The sequence below is a fragment of the Penicillium solitum genome (genome assembly GCF_028829755.1).
Source record: "Penicillium solitum strain IBT 25940 chromosome Unknown utg000005l_segment0_segment0, whole genome shotgun sequence".
Classification (NCBI taxonomy): Eukaryota; Fungi; Ascomycota; class Eurotiomycetes; order Eurotiales; family Aspergillaceae; genus Penicillium; species Penicillium solitum.
The window spans coordinates 1,004,493-1,019,964 of NW_027072125.1; the positions used below are offsets into that span (position 1 = coordinate 1,004,493).

At 48.5% G+C, this 15,472-nt stretch overlaps 7 protein-coding genes across 7 annotated transcripts; 3 read left to right on the forward strand and 4 right to left on the reverse strand.

The window, feature by feature from the left end:
* Positions 1-619: 619 nt before the first annotated feature.
* On the reverse strand, positions 620-1,102 carry N7455_007988 (uncharacterized protein; the record flags this gene model as incomplete). The annotated part of the gene is made up of 1 exon (XM_040955627.2): positions 620-1,102. One exon carries the CDS (start codon positions 1,100-1,102, stop codon positions 620-622), a length of 483 nt encoding a protein of 160 aa, XP_040813998.2.
* A 753-nt stretch (positions 1,103-1,855) lies between these two features.
* On the reverse strand, positions 1,856-2,197 carry N7455_007989 (uncharacterized protein; the record flags this gene model as incomplete). Its single annotated transcript, XM_065605790.1, has 1 exon — positions 1,856-2,197. The coding sequence occupies one exon, from the start codon at positions 2,195-2,197 to the stop codon at positions 1,856-1,858; it is 342 nt and encodes a 113-aa protein (XP_065460739.1).
* A 241-nt stretch (positions 2,198-2,438) lies between these two features.
* N7455_007990 (uncharacterized protein) lies at positions 2,439-3,642 on the forward strand (the record flags this gene model as incomplete). Its single annotated transcript, XM_065605791.1, has 5 exons — positions 2,439-2,450; positions 2,480-2,642; positions 2,709-3,271; positions 3,297-3,335; positions 3,409-3,642. The coding sequence occupies 5 exons, from the start codon at positions 2,439-2,441 to the stop codon at positions 3,640-3,642; spliced, it is 1,011 nt and encodes a 336-aa protein (XP_065460740.1).
* A 315-nt stretch (positions 3,643-3,957) lies between these two features.
* Positions 3,958-6,170, forward strand: N7455_007991 (uncharacterized protein; the record flags this gene model as incomplete). The annotated part of the gene is made up of 2 exons (XM_040955673.2): positions 3,958-4,453; positions 4,510-6,170. The coding sequence occupies 2 exons, from the start codon at positions 3,958-3,960 to the stop codon at positions 6,168-6,170; spliced, it is 2,157 nt and encodes a 718-aa protein (XP_040813994.2).
* A 783-nt stretch (positions 6,171-6,953) lies between these two features.
* Positions 6,954-7,870, reverse strand: N7455_007992 (WSC domain-containing protein). Its single transcript, XM_040955691.2, has 2 exons — positions 7,367-7,870; positions 6,954-7,299 (listed from the first exon to the last, which is right to left on the reverse strand). The coding sequence occupies exons 1-2, from the start codon at positions 7,656-7,658 to the stop codon at positions 6,968-6,970; spliced, it is 624 nt and encodes a 207-aa protein (XP_040813842.2). The 5' UTR covers positions 7,659-7,870; the 3' UTR covers positions 6,954-6,967.
* Positions 7,871-9,672: 1,802 nt separating this feature from the next.
* cps1 (Gly-Xaa carboxypeptidase) lies at positions 9,673-11,545 on the forward strand (the record flags this gene model as incomplete). The annotated part of the gene is made up of 3 exons (XM_040955562.2): positions 9,673-10,031; positions 10,108-11,444; positions 11,502-11,545. 3 exons carry the CDS (start codon positions 9,673-9,675, stop codon positions 11,543-11,545), a joined length of 1,740 nt encoding a protein of 579 aa, XP_040814033.2.
* An 873-nt stretch (positions 11,546-12,418) lies between these two features.
* On the reverse strand, positions 12,419-14,806 carry gta1 (glutaminase GtaA; the record flags this gene model as incomplete). Its single annotated transcript, XM_040955583.2, has 7 exons — positions 12,419-12,488; positions 12,540-12,675; positions 12,729-12,872; positions 12,927-13,129; positions 13,182-14,205; positions 14,256-14,548; positions 14,613-14,806. 7 exons carry the CDS (start codon positions 14,804-14,806, stop codon positions 12,419-12,421), a joined length of 2,064 nt encoding a protein of 687 aa, XP_040813853.2.
* Positions 14,807-15,472: the final 666 nt, after the last annotated feature.

The following is a 15,472-nucleotide window of genomic DNA, read 5'->3' on the forward strand; positions in this document are numbered from 1 at the left end:
CTACGATGATCTATCCAGCCTTGCATATCTGGATCGCCCTGCCCAGGTGCTGAGCCCTGAGAGACGCGGGGCGTTGGCTCCAAAATGGTGGATGAGAACTATGACCACACAGCCAACAAGCGTGCCTCCAATTCTTTTGCTATTTTTGAAGCCTAGTAAATATGGCAAACACAGTTTATAGTTAACAGTTACAGCATATGTTGTGGAACTCGGCTTGGATTTCTTCCTGTAATTTGGGTTCGTTTTCTCTCACCTTCACTACTCTTTCCCACACAGTATCATTTTCTGGGAACCTCCGTCGTCTCTGTGCAACTAGAAAATTCAGCTTCTAAGAAAAGGAACCAAATCGATTCAGGTGAGCACTAAGTGATACGAGAGCTACTCGGAGTTACTGCAATTGTATTTAGATATACTTAGAGAACAGAAAGCGACACTCATTACGCCCCAAAATAATAGAGAGGCCCTAAATGAGTGAAGACGTGGTTCCCAACAGGCTAGAACATCAACCCCTATACCGTCTTTCACCAGTAGCTATGCATAACCTCCAAAAATGGACCATTACCTGATTTAGATTTCGGTATGATCTAACAGCAAGGTCTATATCAGCATGTAAATAGAGTTAAGACCAAAGGTAAAGGTACTCACCGTGGATTGCTTCTAATGTGAAGTAAATAGACTCATCCTGGACGTCCCTCAACTCCAGGTATAGGTCGGGTGTGCGGGACAGATAGAGCGACGACGAAATGTCTTGGAATGTGAAGATGGGATTTTTCTCATCCACTCGAACAACCCGAATGGGGATTCTCGACCCCGCGGGGTCTAGGTGGCACGGGCTACCTTGCTCGCATATGAGGGTCTTAGAGGAGTCTACAGGGGTGATAACAGCTTCATCATCGGCGAAGCCTTCGGTGTTGAATTCCCAGGACTCCGAGGAGGAATCTGGCGCGGTACCAAATTGCACAGATGTTGCATCCTGGACATCATGGAGTAATGAAAGTGTGCTGCCGTCGATGGTTTGCTTGATTTTGTCCTTGAACACGAGGCCGTTGGTCGGGCAAGAGAGAGCGGCAAGGAAACCGGCCAAAAGATAGGAACGCATCATATTGTCTGGTAGAATAGTAGGATAGAAAACTTCGATGTGGGAAGATTCTGAAACTTTAAGGGTTGAGGAGAGTGATTAATGCGTAGAAAGAGGATAAACGAATTATTTATCTTTGACACGTACGTAGGTCCATTGCAAAAAGAACTGGGAGAAAAAAGCAACGAACATTTATCGATTTCTGAGCGAAGGGGATCCCAGCATTCACCAATCCCACGCTGTATTTCTTCTCCGCATGAGACTCCACGTTCCACTGCATAGCTAAAGGAAAAAAGCTGGCTGAATCCTGACATCCACAATAAGTGCTCAACTTGAAGCTAACAGCACTATAGTTAAAATTACATTGCCGAATAATAGTTGCAAGTCACCAACAGCACTCTGACCGTGGAAGGATGGGATGGAATTGACGATGTCACTGGCATAATTGCCAATATCTGCACGCATCGTGGGAAATTCACCCCCAAAAGGCGTTCAGCGAAAATTATTCGAGCCCTTGAATCAATCTCTCCGCATCTTTAACTCCTGAAGTTGACGTTTAGGCATTCATGAAAGGGTGCCAGACGCCCCCCCGCTAGACCAAATCAGCCGCTGCTTAGGTGGTACCACCACCCCAGGCGCGACAATTGCCATCCAAAGTTCTATTTTATCTTGAATCTGGCATATATTTACATTACGACTATTCTGTTCCTTGATATGGAAGGTTATAGATCCAATTCCTGGGACAAACATCTATTTTCAAACACCGTCTACCCGACGCTAAAGCTTGACAAAGCCCTCAGGAAGCTCCTTATGTTCAAACCACGTCGCGGCAGTTTCTGCAAATAGCCGCTGATCCTGACGATTCCACGGATGTCTCATTTTCAAGTGTGTATACGCGATAGTCTCTTCATTCAGCTCTCTCCCAATCGTCATCAACTTCACAGCATCACCGGGGCTATCCTTTGTAGGCACTAACCCCCCTTTCCCCGCTACAACAATCAGAGTGCGCGCAGGCCATGGTGATGGCCACTGTGTAGGATGCTCTGGTGATACAATCTGGCGACACAGGTCAAGTGTACAGAGATTGGTATCAATACGTGGGATATCGGCACCATCCATTGCCCAGCTGATAAGAGGCCGGCCAAGGCAGTTCTCCACGCGGCATCGCCCACGCTGCGTATGGAATATACGGCGTGAGTGAAGTTTGAGGAAACATTTCAAACCCCGAGATGAAGACCGAGTTCACTACATCTGGTTCGGTACAGGCTAAGCGGATAGCGGCCTGAGCACCCAGACTGTGGCCGACAATGTGCGCTGAACCATTCGCGTCCTAGGAAATCGGTCCGTTCGATACCACAAAATGAAGCGCACCGTAACTAATGACTTACAGACTGGAACAAGTTAAGTCTCAAGGGCCTTGATTTAACCTCCCATGTCGAATCCCATTACTCCACCGAAACTGGAAAATGGTCTGCACCTAAAATTGTGGCGTCGCCATACCTGAAATTCCATGGCTTGTCGCCCGGCTTAAACTACGGACAGCAGTGTTACGATGGACTGAAGGGTAAGCATAATGCAATCGATCAGTTCAGTGTTTTATCCAGTTTTTCATGATCTTAACAAGAACCAGCCTGTCGCACCGCCGACAATCAGATTCTACTCTTTCGCCCGAACGAACACGCAAACCGTATGCACCACTCGACAAGCACGGTCTCCATCCCCAAAATACCCGAAGAGCACTTCCTCGCCTGCATCAACCTAGTCGTGGCCGCTAACTCGACTTTCGTGCCACCCCCCCCCCCCCACGAAAGCAACGCGCTCCTATACGTCCGTCCAGTGGCTTTTGGGTCCGGTCCACAACTCGCTCTCACCTCGCCAAGCCAGTTCACCTTTGCGGTATTCATTCTCCCAGGCTCTGCCTACCACGGTGTCACGGCTCATGATGCCTTGGTCTGCGAAGGCTTTGACCGTACTACGCCTCTCGGGGTAGGCAAGGCCAAGGTTGGCGGAAACTATGCTCCCGTCATGAAGTACTCCGACCAGGCATACCGTGAAGGCTTTAGTCTGCTTCTCCACCTCGATAGTCTTACTCACACTGAGATCGACGAATTCTCTGCATCTGGCTTCTTAGGTGTCAAGGCTGGCGACATGCCTACTCTAATTGTTCCCAGCAGTCGCAATATTCTTCCCAGTGTTATGAACTGATACTTGCATTGAGGTTGTCAAGTCACTCGGGTGGAAGGTTGAGAAACGGGCAGTAAATTTTATTATCTTTTTTTTTTACTGCTCGTAATTTAGTAGGAATCCGAATTTCGCTAATAGCCCTCCAGGTCAAGTTCGATGAAGTTCCGTTCCTGGACGAAGTTATGGCGGTCGGAACTGCGACACTACTTCTGCCTATCAAGTCTATTACGAGGAGGTCTATGGGCGAGAAGATCTTGTTCAATGAAGGAAAACCTGAAGCTGGCCCGTGTTGTGAGACCCTTCGTAAGGCGATTGATGATATCCTCCGCGGCAGAGCGCAGGGCCCTGAAGGCTGGAGCGTGGCCGTTAAGGAAGTCTGAGACATTTGCCAATATTTACACTCTCTTCATTGATTTAAAGAGTACATTCAATACAACATTATATGATTTGTCTGCCCAGATATAAAAGCCAAGACACGAGAAAGTACTAGTCTCTTGGCATTACATCATATCTATACATAGCCCGTGGCCTCGTAGCCTCTTAGCCCCCACTTGGAGACCCTTGTGGGCTATGTTATGCGCACGCGGCAGAGTGCGATGATCTTTCCTGGGGTATTTTGAGCTTTCACATTTCGCTTTCTTTCTTTCTTTCTTCTTTTTTCCCACATCTTCTCTTTTACGGTTCACTCTGCAAAAATGGGAAATCCAAATCTTGACCACGGCAGCAAAAGTGCTGAAGCAACTGCTGAGGTAGTATCTAATCCTCCACCATATTCTTCCATAACCGAGCCCATCGGTGAACCACCTACGTACCAACAACAAAACGTATCACACAGACTGTCTCGCGATGGATTTCCTCAATCTGAAGAGACGGTGGCTATTGATGAGTGTATCACCCATTTGAAGTTTTTATGCGCGATCTCGAAACTTCGATACTTCATTGAAAGAACGGACAAACTGTTCGGAATCCACAATATTGAGGCCAAGAACTTCACAGACCCCCGCAGGCAATCCGAGGCAGCGGCCCGAATTCAGGAAAAGAGATGGGCGGTTTATGTGGCCAGAGCTGTGGACCGATTTGCTGTTTGGTGGCAGACTTGTCTACCAAGTCTCAATACCAGTCGCATCTCAACGCTAAATAGTTCATCTGAAGCCAAAATAGTATGGTCTGCCAATATGATGCCACCACTGGGTAAGCTATTCTAAACCTCGGAGCTGTGTAAACTTTTTTTCTAATTTGCCATCTAGATGTTATCGTGGTCTGGCATGCATTCATGCTTAACCCGCGTGCCTATCTCGAGGATTGTCTGCGTCAATCCAAAATGAGTGTCTGGGCCACTGGCATGCCATGGGATGTAATAAACGCATCCATTGACGATGAGAAACTTGCATTTCACCCGGGCAGCGAAGCGAGAATAAACTTCGAGACAAGAACGGGTCACCCCTGGGAAAATACTCACGAAAGTCCCGCAAAATCATTGCTTTGCTTCGGTTGTAAGCAAGAAATTCTTGCTCCCTGGACGGAAGGATCACTTGGATGTGACACAGATGTTGCTTATGCACACTGCACTGGATATGCGGATAAATCTTTGCGGATTTCATGCCAAGCATGCAAATTCAGTATCACACACGATAGTCTTCGCGTGCAAAAATTTCGCAGTGACGTACAGAAATTGTTGATAGATGATGTGCCTATGCCTGGCACACTTTTGACGCAGAATGGCACTCCTGCCGACGATGAAAATGGCGATAATGTGTCCTTCCCAAACCGACTTATCAAGGATGGCATCAGAAGCGAGATCTTGCAGGTTACAGACCTCGCTGAAAATGAGCGCACTACCATTGAAACCATCCGCGACCACTTTGAGGGATTCCTGAAGAGTCGTCCATTAATGCGTCGCGTGAACAAGACAGTACTGGCTTCCGGGAACTCGAATATGCCAGAGAGGATATCTCTTCGCAATATGCTCTCCAGATATTGGGACAACTCATCCCCCTTCGCCATCGACTTGGTCGGGGCGGTCATACGGCAGGGGACGTTTGTGGACAAGATGAACAATATCGGTTGGATACGTTCGCCAAACGTGAGATCGACCATGAGTCACTTCATCAGCAAGTACGGGGTGTTTTTCCAAATAATGGCCAAGAATAAAGGCCATGCTGTTGTCCCCACTCTCGATGTCGACCTAATATGGCACACGCACCAGCTTTCTCCCCTCCGCTATTACACCTTCTCTACTGCGCAGGTAGAGGGTGTATTCATTAACCATGACGACAAAGTCGACGAGATAAAACTCAATGATGCCTTCGCATGGACCTCAAAACAATACCAAAAGCTCACTGGCGGCAAGATCTACAGTGAATGCACCTGCTGGTATTGCGAAGCCTTGCGTGAGTCCAACAATCAAGGACTTGGCAGGTTGATATCGCCGTCCTCCTTCAATGCCAAAACCAACGTTGCTCTTCTTCACAATAGCACCGATACCACTGGCAGGGATAGCAACAATGGACCGCATATTTCATCTCATAATTCAATTCGCATCCTGGCGCAGGTTGATCCAAAGGCGATTCAGACCAAGACCGCCCAGCTTGAATCGTGTTGGGAGAAAGCGCAGCGACGGTCACACAACCGCAGTGGGAGCAGAGGCGGCGGTAGTACCAAGGAATACCCGCCAGGGAAGGCCGTCTACAGCCCCTACGCGCGCGATCCAGAAATTCATCGCGAAATATACCCCTGCAACCCAACTTGTGTGAATATCAGCGCAGGCGTGGCGGGTAACTGTATCAGTGGAACACAGGGCGTCGACCTTGCGCAAGGTGCATGTGTGAGCGGCACCATGGCCCCCCAGACACGATCGAAAGGTAAAAGCTTTTGTTCTGGCATAGCAGGTTGTGGTACGAGTATCTAGTGATCAGCGAGTGTATAAGTGCTGGAATGTCGAACCTAGTATCCTCAGGGGCAGGAGAAATACAACTGGACAATATATAGAAGAGCGTCGAATGCAAGAATAACAGTTATTACAGTCAAAGTTTGCGAATGAACTCGAGTAATAGAAGGATACTATCTTGTTAGGGGTCTTTGGGCAGCTGGTCTGGGCAACATCCTAGCTCCCTGGATGAGGTATCTACCCCCAAGGTATGTTATGGGATGAAATAATGTAAAGACAAAAAGGGGGAGGGGTGAAACCCATAAATTGAGCTTGAGCTGCTGACTGGGAGAGCAAGAGAAGACCAATACAGGTGAAGAGCCAAGATCCTATCCGCTTTAGGCTGCCTCGGACTTTTGAAGATCGTCAAGGACTCTGTCTTTTAAGTTCGCTAGTGCATATCAATCGTCACTGTTGATTAATTTCTTAAAAAATGCCATTGGCAAAATCTTAAATTCTCCGAAAAGGATATCGAAGTCCATCCGGTAGTAAATAATGAATGCTAATCTAGTTTGTTCACGCAAACCCCAAAATAAAATAAAAAAACGAGTGTAGAGAATGCCCATCCCAAGACAGGCAGTAAATGCATCCCAGATCCGACCAGCGGATCCAGCAGAAGAAACAGTAACAGGAAGAGGAACAGAATATTATCCCTGACATCACGAGCGCCATGTCGACGAACTAGCGAGGGGTATAACTGTACATGCGATGCAGAGTATAGGGAATCAAAACGACAGCATATAGACAGCGTCAATCACAAGACATGAAAGTTCAGAGCTTTACAGGAGCAAGCCCAGACCCGCAACAACAGCGCCGAGCAGCGATGATCCCGCGCGGACTGTTCCGGCAGCGTTACTCGTGGGCGTGGGCGAGGCAGTTGCGACAGCGCCGGAGAGCGCAGCAGACTTGGATACGGCGTTTCCACTCTTAGAGTTCACTGTTGAGGCCGCGGTCACGATGCCAGTTGGTGCTCCAGCTGTCGAGGCAGCGACAATGATTCCGCCAGCTGCGGTGGCAGCACTGGGTGCAATAGTAGTGGATGCGTTTTCGGAAGGAGAGGCTTGCAAATCATCAGTCGCCTGGATGATATTGAAGGTATCCATGCCGCCGCCTAAATAAGAAATATCCTGTCAGTCATGATCCTATTACCGTGCTATGTAACATTGTGGGTAACTCACAGCTTGCTGCAGCCCATCCAGTGCAGGCGATGTCGCATTTATCTTCGGCGATCTTAGCAGAGTCCGAAGGCACTTTGTTGCCGCAGTAGCACATGTTGCCACGGCTCAGAGCAGCGACCTTGAAATTTTTGCCTGCACATTGGGTCTGGCAATATCCTGGTGATTGATAGGTATAGGGACCTTGGTTCTTGAATGATTCGATGGCGGAGTAGCAGCCCATACTAGCGGTGGAGCTAAGCGAGTATACGGGAAGAGCTAGGGCAAGGGCCGAGAAAATGTAGTTGGTATGCATGATTGGTGGGTGAGATATTCGATCAACGAATTAAAGAGTGAAAGAATGTATGATAAGAGAGAGTAGATATTGAGAATTCAAGGAAAGAATATGTAAAAAGAGAGTCGTATGACGGGCAAAGGTGACAGGGAGGGAAAAAGGGTCCATCAAGCTTCTTTAAAGTGGCCGTTTGTTTGGTGTCAGGAACACCCGTCGGGTTCCATTTTTTTTTTTTCGAGTGTTTTTCTGTGGAGTAAGTCTGGGACATATGACATCAATGTCCAATTGAGCGACCGAAAATAGCAAATGATAAACCTGAAACACTAAGCGACATGCTCTATTGAACTCGCACTGGGGCTTCATGCGCCTCATTGGCTTGCAACCTAGCGATCGCCTGATCGGCATCCCCAGGTGTGGCGACATGTTTCCCTTTTTGAGCGGCCAATGACGGAGGATGGATCCTTTGAGAGTCAAATGGGATGAACTTACGGAACAGTTCGCGTGTTTCTAGTCTGCCGCTTGTCTTAATTTAGTATAGACCGGTTTTAGGGTGTTGCATTTGTGAGGAATCCGACATTTCTGGTCATTGCTGGTCATCGCCGATGACCCCTTGTTTCTCCTTTTTCTGGTTTTCTGTTATCTTGGTATTCTGGATTATTCCACTCCGTAGGTCGTCTACATATTCTGCAAGGTATCAAGATAGTTATTGATGTGTGCGACATGGCCTAAAAGGGAAACTGAACATCAGAATTGAGTACCCTAATAAGTCTATTTTGGATCCATGGTTGAGCCGAAGCTTCCGCATTGTGGGGTGCCTGGTTTATCAGGTTACAAACCAGGCCCTATCCCTTATCTTCTTTTCCTTACCGATTTACCTAAAACATAGGTACCCCGTAGGAGATTTCAATTTGACCTGACCCAAATTCGGGTACCCTCTTTTTGACCCACGGACACGGAACCCGTACAGGTGGGAAGGAAATACCGACTATTGGATTAGCTTAATCGTATTGGATTGCGATTTACATTGTACCCGCTGGGATCTTCCCGTCGGACGCCACTGAGCAGTATCTTTTGCCTGGGTTTTTCAAATTGCTATACTCCGTACTTCTTTATGGTAATCAGGGAACTGCCGGTATTGCCTATATCAGCATAGTCGACGTTTCAGATTGCAATAGCAGCCGGTGAATTAAGTAGATCAAGCAGGTCAGGGGGGCAGGAATTTGTTAATGTTCCTATTCCACTACTCCGCATGAGAGATCCGAATTGACAAAAAACAAACCTCAATCGCGGTACATTCAACTAACGTTAGTTGAGACGAACATTATACGATACCGATGATCATCCACCTGGCCTCAACGAGAACAAGTCATTTGAGTATACAACTCCGTACAGCCGATAAGGATAATATCCAAGGGTATCGCCAGGGATAATAACTTATCATAATATTCCGGTGAACAGTTATATGTCGTTACTAATAGATATACGGACAGAAGATACCATTGTTTCGCATTCGATTTTGTGAAAAACGAAATACATGTTCTTCCCTTTCAAATACCACATAAGCATATTCCAATTTGGGGAAATGCCCGAGAAATACCCGTAGGCATAGACTTAACATTATTCCGTGGCTGTGAGCCACTGGTGCTTACTTTATCTTAGCTTGAATACTAGCTTCAATCTATTATTGTATGTTTTCTGCGCCGCAATGGGGGAAGGAAGTAAAATGGGACCCGGAAGTCTATCGAGACATATTTACTACCTTCAATCCATGTGAACATGAAGAATTAAACTTGAACTGTCAATTCCAACATGATCAATAGATACTACATGCACACTTACCCCAACTCTCGGCAAAATGGCCATCCTGATAGGGCAATTCGCTATCGGCATCGGCCGCCAGCCGAGGTGAGGAGAGGGGAAAAGAAGATAAGATAAGCCTTGACGTGCTCTGTTTAAGCTATTGTGAATCCCTTCACGTCAATTTTTGAAAGATCTTTAGATATTTTCTCTCGTATTGCATCTACTAAATCCAACCATGAAATCTCTCGCCCTCCTCGGCCTGGCCGCAGTGCCATCGCTAGCACTCAATATCCCCACACAGCAGGTTCTCTTCCCCGACACTGATCTGTCGGGCAGTCATGATAACCCGCTATCGAACCCATCTACACGGGAAACCTGCCCACAGCCACCCACGGTCAGCCTCCCTAATGATGGCCTGCACTCGTCGCAGATCTTCCTCACCGATGATGCCTTCCGTGCCCGCCAGGCAGAACGGCTCTCGCGCGCGGTGCAGGTCCCAACCACCGTGGGTGATTATATGAATGATCCATACGATGAGGCATTCGAGCCTGTAGTTAAATTCCAATCGCTGTTGGAAGAGCTGTTCCCTCTAGTGTAAGAAATTGTTCAATTATTGGACATGGCCTGCCAGCCATGGATCAAGAGGAAGAATACTAAATAAATCACATAGACACCACCGTGGCAAGGTTGAGCACATTAACCGCCTCGGTCTAGTCTTCACCTTTGAGGGTGCTGACACTTCACGCAAGCCGCTCCTCTTCATGGCCCACCAGGACGTCGTCCCGATTGACGACCCATCAGACTGGACCCACCCGCCTTTCGCAGGTGTCTTTGATGGCGAATGGATCTGGGGCCGAGGTGCAAGCGACTGCAAGAACGTTCTTATCGGGCTGTTATCCGTAGTCGAAGACCTGCTCTCGCAGGACTGGAAACCCCAGCGCACGGTGCTGTTTGCCTTTGGGTTCGACGAGGAATCACACGGCTTCCTAGGCGCCGGAGCAATCTCGGCAGCTCTGGAGGAGAAGTACGGTAAAGACTCTTTCGAATTCATCCTCGACGAGGGCGGTATGGGACTGCAGAGCCTAGGTGACGCATCTGACCCTAACGGCGAGATCTTGTATGCTCTCCCGGCTGTCGGCGAGAAGGGTAGTATCGATCTCATTATCGATATTGCCGTGCCTGGTGGCCACAACTCTATCCCTCCCGCACACACCGGTATCGGCATCATGGCGGAGATTTTGTATGAGCTTGAGCGGAAGGAGCTGTTCCCCGCCTGGCTGGATACAAACCACCCCGCCCACGGGATGCTTGAGTGCCAGGCACGGTATTCGCCGGACCACGTTGAGACCTGGCTATCCGAGAAGCTGGCAGCAGATGATCCTGCCGCTCTAGGCGAGGCTGTTGCCAGCTCCCGCGGTCCCGCAGTCCGCTACACACTGCAGACATCGCAGGCCGCAGACCTGATCCACGGCGGTGTCAAGACAAACGCACTGCCTGAGAAGATCTCAGCAGACGTTAACTACCGCGTGGCACTGCACCAAACGCCCGATGAGATACGTGAGCGTGCTGTTCGGATCATCAGCCCTATTGCCGAAACTCACAACCTTACTCTACGTCTTGCCTTCCCCGGTGTGGCGGAGTCCACCGAAGGAGATGTGAGCGACCGTACTCTCACCCTGTCCCCTCTTAGTCTCCCTCTTTCCCCGGCTCCGATCTCCCCAACAGATCCGCTCACATCGAAGGTGTGGGCACACTTTGCTGGAGTGGCTCGTAGTGTCTTTGAGTCGCACTCGAACCCGCTTTCCAAATCTGCATCTGGAACTAAGCCGACCGTTGTTGTCACGGGAGATGTCATGACTGGAAACACGGACACGCGCTTCTACTGGTCTTTGTCGGAGAATATCTACCGTTGGAGTCCGTCGCGGGCTGGTGGATCGCTGAATATTCACACTGTGGACGAGCGGATTCGCTTAGATGTGCACCTTGAAGCTATTATGCTTTACTATGGTATGTTTTCTTTTTCGTTCATTGTGCTTTTTAGGAAGTCTGACTAACTTATATCAGATCTCATTCGCTCTTTCGATGCTTGGGATGGAAAGTCCGAGTGAAATACTCATCTGCATTGTCAGATATTTTGACCTGTATATATGAAGGTCTGGTACATACGACCTTTAGATCTAATGATCCTCCCATTTCTGGTCGAGGGCTCAACGCATGCTGCTTTTGAATTTAGCTACTATAACAAAATCATGGCTCAATAGATCACTTGGTTATTCAACAATTCCTCAGGGGCACCATGCACCCAAAACCGCATTGTGATATACACAAACCTCTAGCAAACCCTCACGAGCCGGGAATAATCACGTAAAAAGGCAAACCTATAACGTGGTTGCGGAAATTATATGGAAGGCGAAATCCCTCTAGGCCATCTTACACTGTATAGCCACAAAGATATTAATTACAATCGGTCAGTGCTATCAGGGATTCAAGTTAAGCCAAGCATGACCAAGAAGTGAATCATCGGAATCTTGTGTATATTCAAAACGATATAAACAATTTTTCATATAAATGTTGACCAAATCCCGTATATTTTGCAGTGCAAGGGTATTGCAGCACGGATTTGTTATAAAACTGATATATGCCGCATCTGAACATATCCCTAGATAACAAAGAGAGAGCCGAAGTCACAGATTCATGCATGTACGAGAATCGTCACATACTAAAGATGAATGTATATGCGAGGATCTCAACAAAACTCGCACAGCCCATGCCAAAGGGCAAGGCAATGAATGGGTATAAGCAAGAAAAAGACATTACCAAGCGAGCGGGAGGTATCTGGCACGTTTTTCACTACCACTGGTGGTAGCTATACCGGACCAGAACTTCTAAGCGAGAGTTTCTGTAGGGGAAAAAGGCGATCAATGGGTGAAAAGACCAGAAGGCGTTATAAGTGAAATAAATCGACAAGAAGCGAAGGTCCGCTAGCGGACGAGGAGAGGAGCGAAGGAACCACCAATGACGGGGCGAGCGACGAAAGTATTTTGAGGGTAACTAGATCTCGTCAGCAAGGATCATTAGAGGATCGAGGGTAGATTAACTTACTTTCCAGAAATAGTGTCATACAGGTCAGTCAGGGGCCGGTTTGTGGGTGTCTCGTTGATCCAGGTCGCGAGATCTTTGATAAACATAGTCCGAGTATCGACTGAACTGACCGCTGCTGCGAAGCACTCCCAGTCACCTATCGAATTGTGAGTAATTTACCAATAAATGGCAACGTGTCTGGGTGTTTACCTTTTGTGTATGTGTGGCGGGTGTCTAGAGGCACACCGTACTTATTTGCAACAGTCGGGTAGAAGTTGCTCTGCATCTGATAGACAGACTGTGGAACAAGATCCAGGCCCAACTGGGCATCGGCGAAGAGGTTGTAGAGCAGACCTGCAGAAATGGTAAGTAAGACTTCATAGACTCAAAACAAAGGGCTGAACCTACCATGGCTAGCAGTGTCACCGTAGGACAAGGTCGTTCGGGGAGGGTTCGCATCCTTGGCAATAGCCAGGTCCTGCCACTGAGTGATGTAGTCTTTGGCGATGCTCGAGTAATTGGCAGCATCGGCGGTGTGACCAGTCTGGTTGGCAATGACTGCCATGGCCTGAATACCGATCATGCCCTTGAGTGCGAGGTTGGTTTGGTTGCTAATCATGCTAGTTAGGTTTGAAAACTTCAAATCAGGAAGGAATCACTCACGCTAGGGAGCCAGCAAAGTCGTCCGTTGAGATCTGGTTTGCAGGGTAAAGCGAGTCCTCGACCAAATAACTGGTCCACTGCGTGAGCAGAGTGTAGTGGTTGTTCAAAAAGTCAGTGTCACCCGACTTCTGTGCATAAGCCAAAGACATAATGAGCATATCTCCGCACTCTTCCAAGGGCATTTTCTCGTCGGTGCCGTCGGAGTGACCCGTGGCGTTCGGGTAAGCCGAGCCTAGATCGTGCATGGAATATTTATTGGGATATTTTCCAGCCTCCTGGTTCTCAAATAGAGGAGTGAGAACGAGCTTCAGGAGCTCGGGGTTGGTGTACAGGAAAATCGGGTATGCTGGGAAGACAACATCCACAGTGTTCATGTTGCCGTCGGAAGAGATTTCCTTCAGGAACAGATACGTTTTGTCCTTTGTGCCACAAAGCTGGGTAGCACCAAATGCCTGCCGAACCGAGAGCGAAGTAACAGTGAGATAGTCTTGGCCAGCTGTAGCAATTGAATCCTGGGCCACCTTGCTGTCGAAAGAGCTTGCGAGATTGCTCGATTCGGCATGATCCTTGTGGAAGAATGAAAGAGCAGCCAATTCGGAACCGAAATAACTCTTCCATAAGGACGGCACTGGGGCATACTGCGAAGCGCCTTCATATTGAATAGCTTCATCCTGTGTCAGACCCAGTGAGAAGAGTGTGCTGACGGGCGAAGAGTCGACCGAGCCCAGATCAGATGAGAACCCGAAGACGGGCCAGGTGGAGGAGATAGCCCGGAAGTTGGTGTCGCCGCCATTGGTGAGCTTTCCATTTTTCGCGAACTCACCACGGACATCGGTATCCGCGCCAGACTGGTGGGTCATGCCTTTCGAGTCACCGGTGGCCCAGTACCAGTTACCCCATTCGCCCTGCTCGTTCTTTTCAGAAAATGCCAGCTGGGTCTGTCGGTGTACCTTGTGGTAGGCCACGCCATCAGTGGTACCATACTCCCATTCTGCGATAGCATTTCGATCGCCCGATACCCATTCTATCATTTCGTCAGTCATTGTATGTAAGAAACGAGGCCGGAGCACCAACCTGCAGAAATATCCGCGTAGACCTGTACATCATGCTTCTGGCCATCAAGAGAAGAGACCTCAACATTAAGATAAGAGAAAACAAGGGACTGGCGTTTGAGATCGGTGGGTGTAACAGGCGACAAGAAAGTAATGTTCATTTCAACCTTATTCTCCACGTTCATAGTGAAGATGCTCTTAGTCGAAGTATACTCAAACGCGGTCTGATTGACAGTTTTGGATCCAGGGATGCCCATCCAGGTATAGGTATTGCCGTCCACGCGGATCATACCTGCCCAACCAGTGACCTGGTTCCTGATCATATTTTCTTAGTATAAACGTTCACATATACCCCAAAGGTGGGTAATAATCAACTTACTGCCAAAAGACAGGCCATTCACCAGCTAAGTACCCGCCATTACCACCATCAGTTCCTACATTGAGCCAAGTACTCAGGTACGGTGACCTAACGGCGAGGGGTATAGCCGGGGGACGGGCAGGGGAGAAGGTCGACTGTGCTCCAATAGAGGACACAAAGGAGGCGACCAGCAGACCGAGGCGATACAGCTGCATTATGACAGAATTGGACGGAGGTATGGTAAGATACACAAAGTCCAATGTAGGGGCAAGTGTGCTCTGTTATTTATTTGCAGAAAGGGGAATCAGCCCTAGGGAGCTCGGCTGCAAAGCACTCTGACAGGATGGCTGAAGAAAGGGATCGGCGTTGTGTTTACAGGAGAGGAATGCTAGTGACATTTTTATAGTCGAGCTCAATCTGCGAAGAGAGGGGGGAGAAGCTAAAGGCCCCTCCGAGACCCGCATGCCAGAATGTGCTCTCTACGGAGGAATATCAAAGCGACTTGGCATATTAAAAAAAAATAGGTAGCAGCAGACCTGCATGTCTCAATAAATCCCAAGGACGCTAATCTGCTGACCTCCGTCAACGCCCGAGTGGAAGAGGATTTGTGCTAAGAGGGGGACGGAGTGATGTTAGGGGTGTTGTCAGGACAGGGGGAGATGAGTGGAAGGACTGTGAATGGTGGTGGACTTTCCTAGAGTGGCTATATCCGAAGTCAAAGCCCAAAACGCGGTCTAGCGGTTTCCGGAAGAAACGGCATGCCTTCAGGTCGCATGGAAGACACGCAGCGGTCTATGCGGATCGACGAAATGAGTGGCGTCACTAGGCAGACAAGAGCACTGGAGTAATTTGACTCTAGTTCGGTGCGAGCCTTGCAGGTG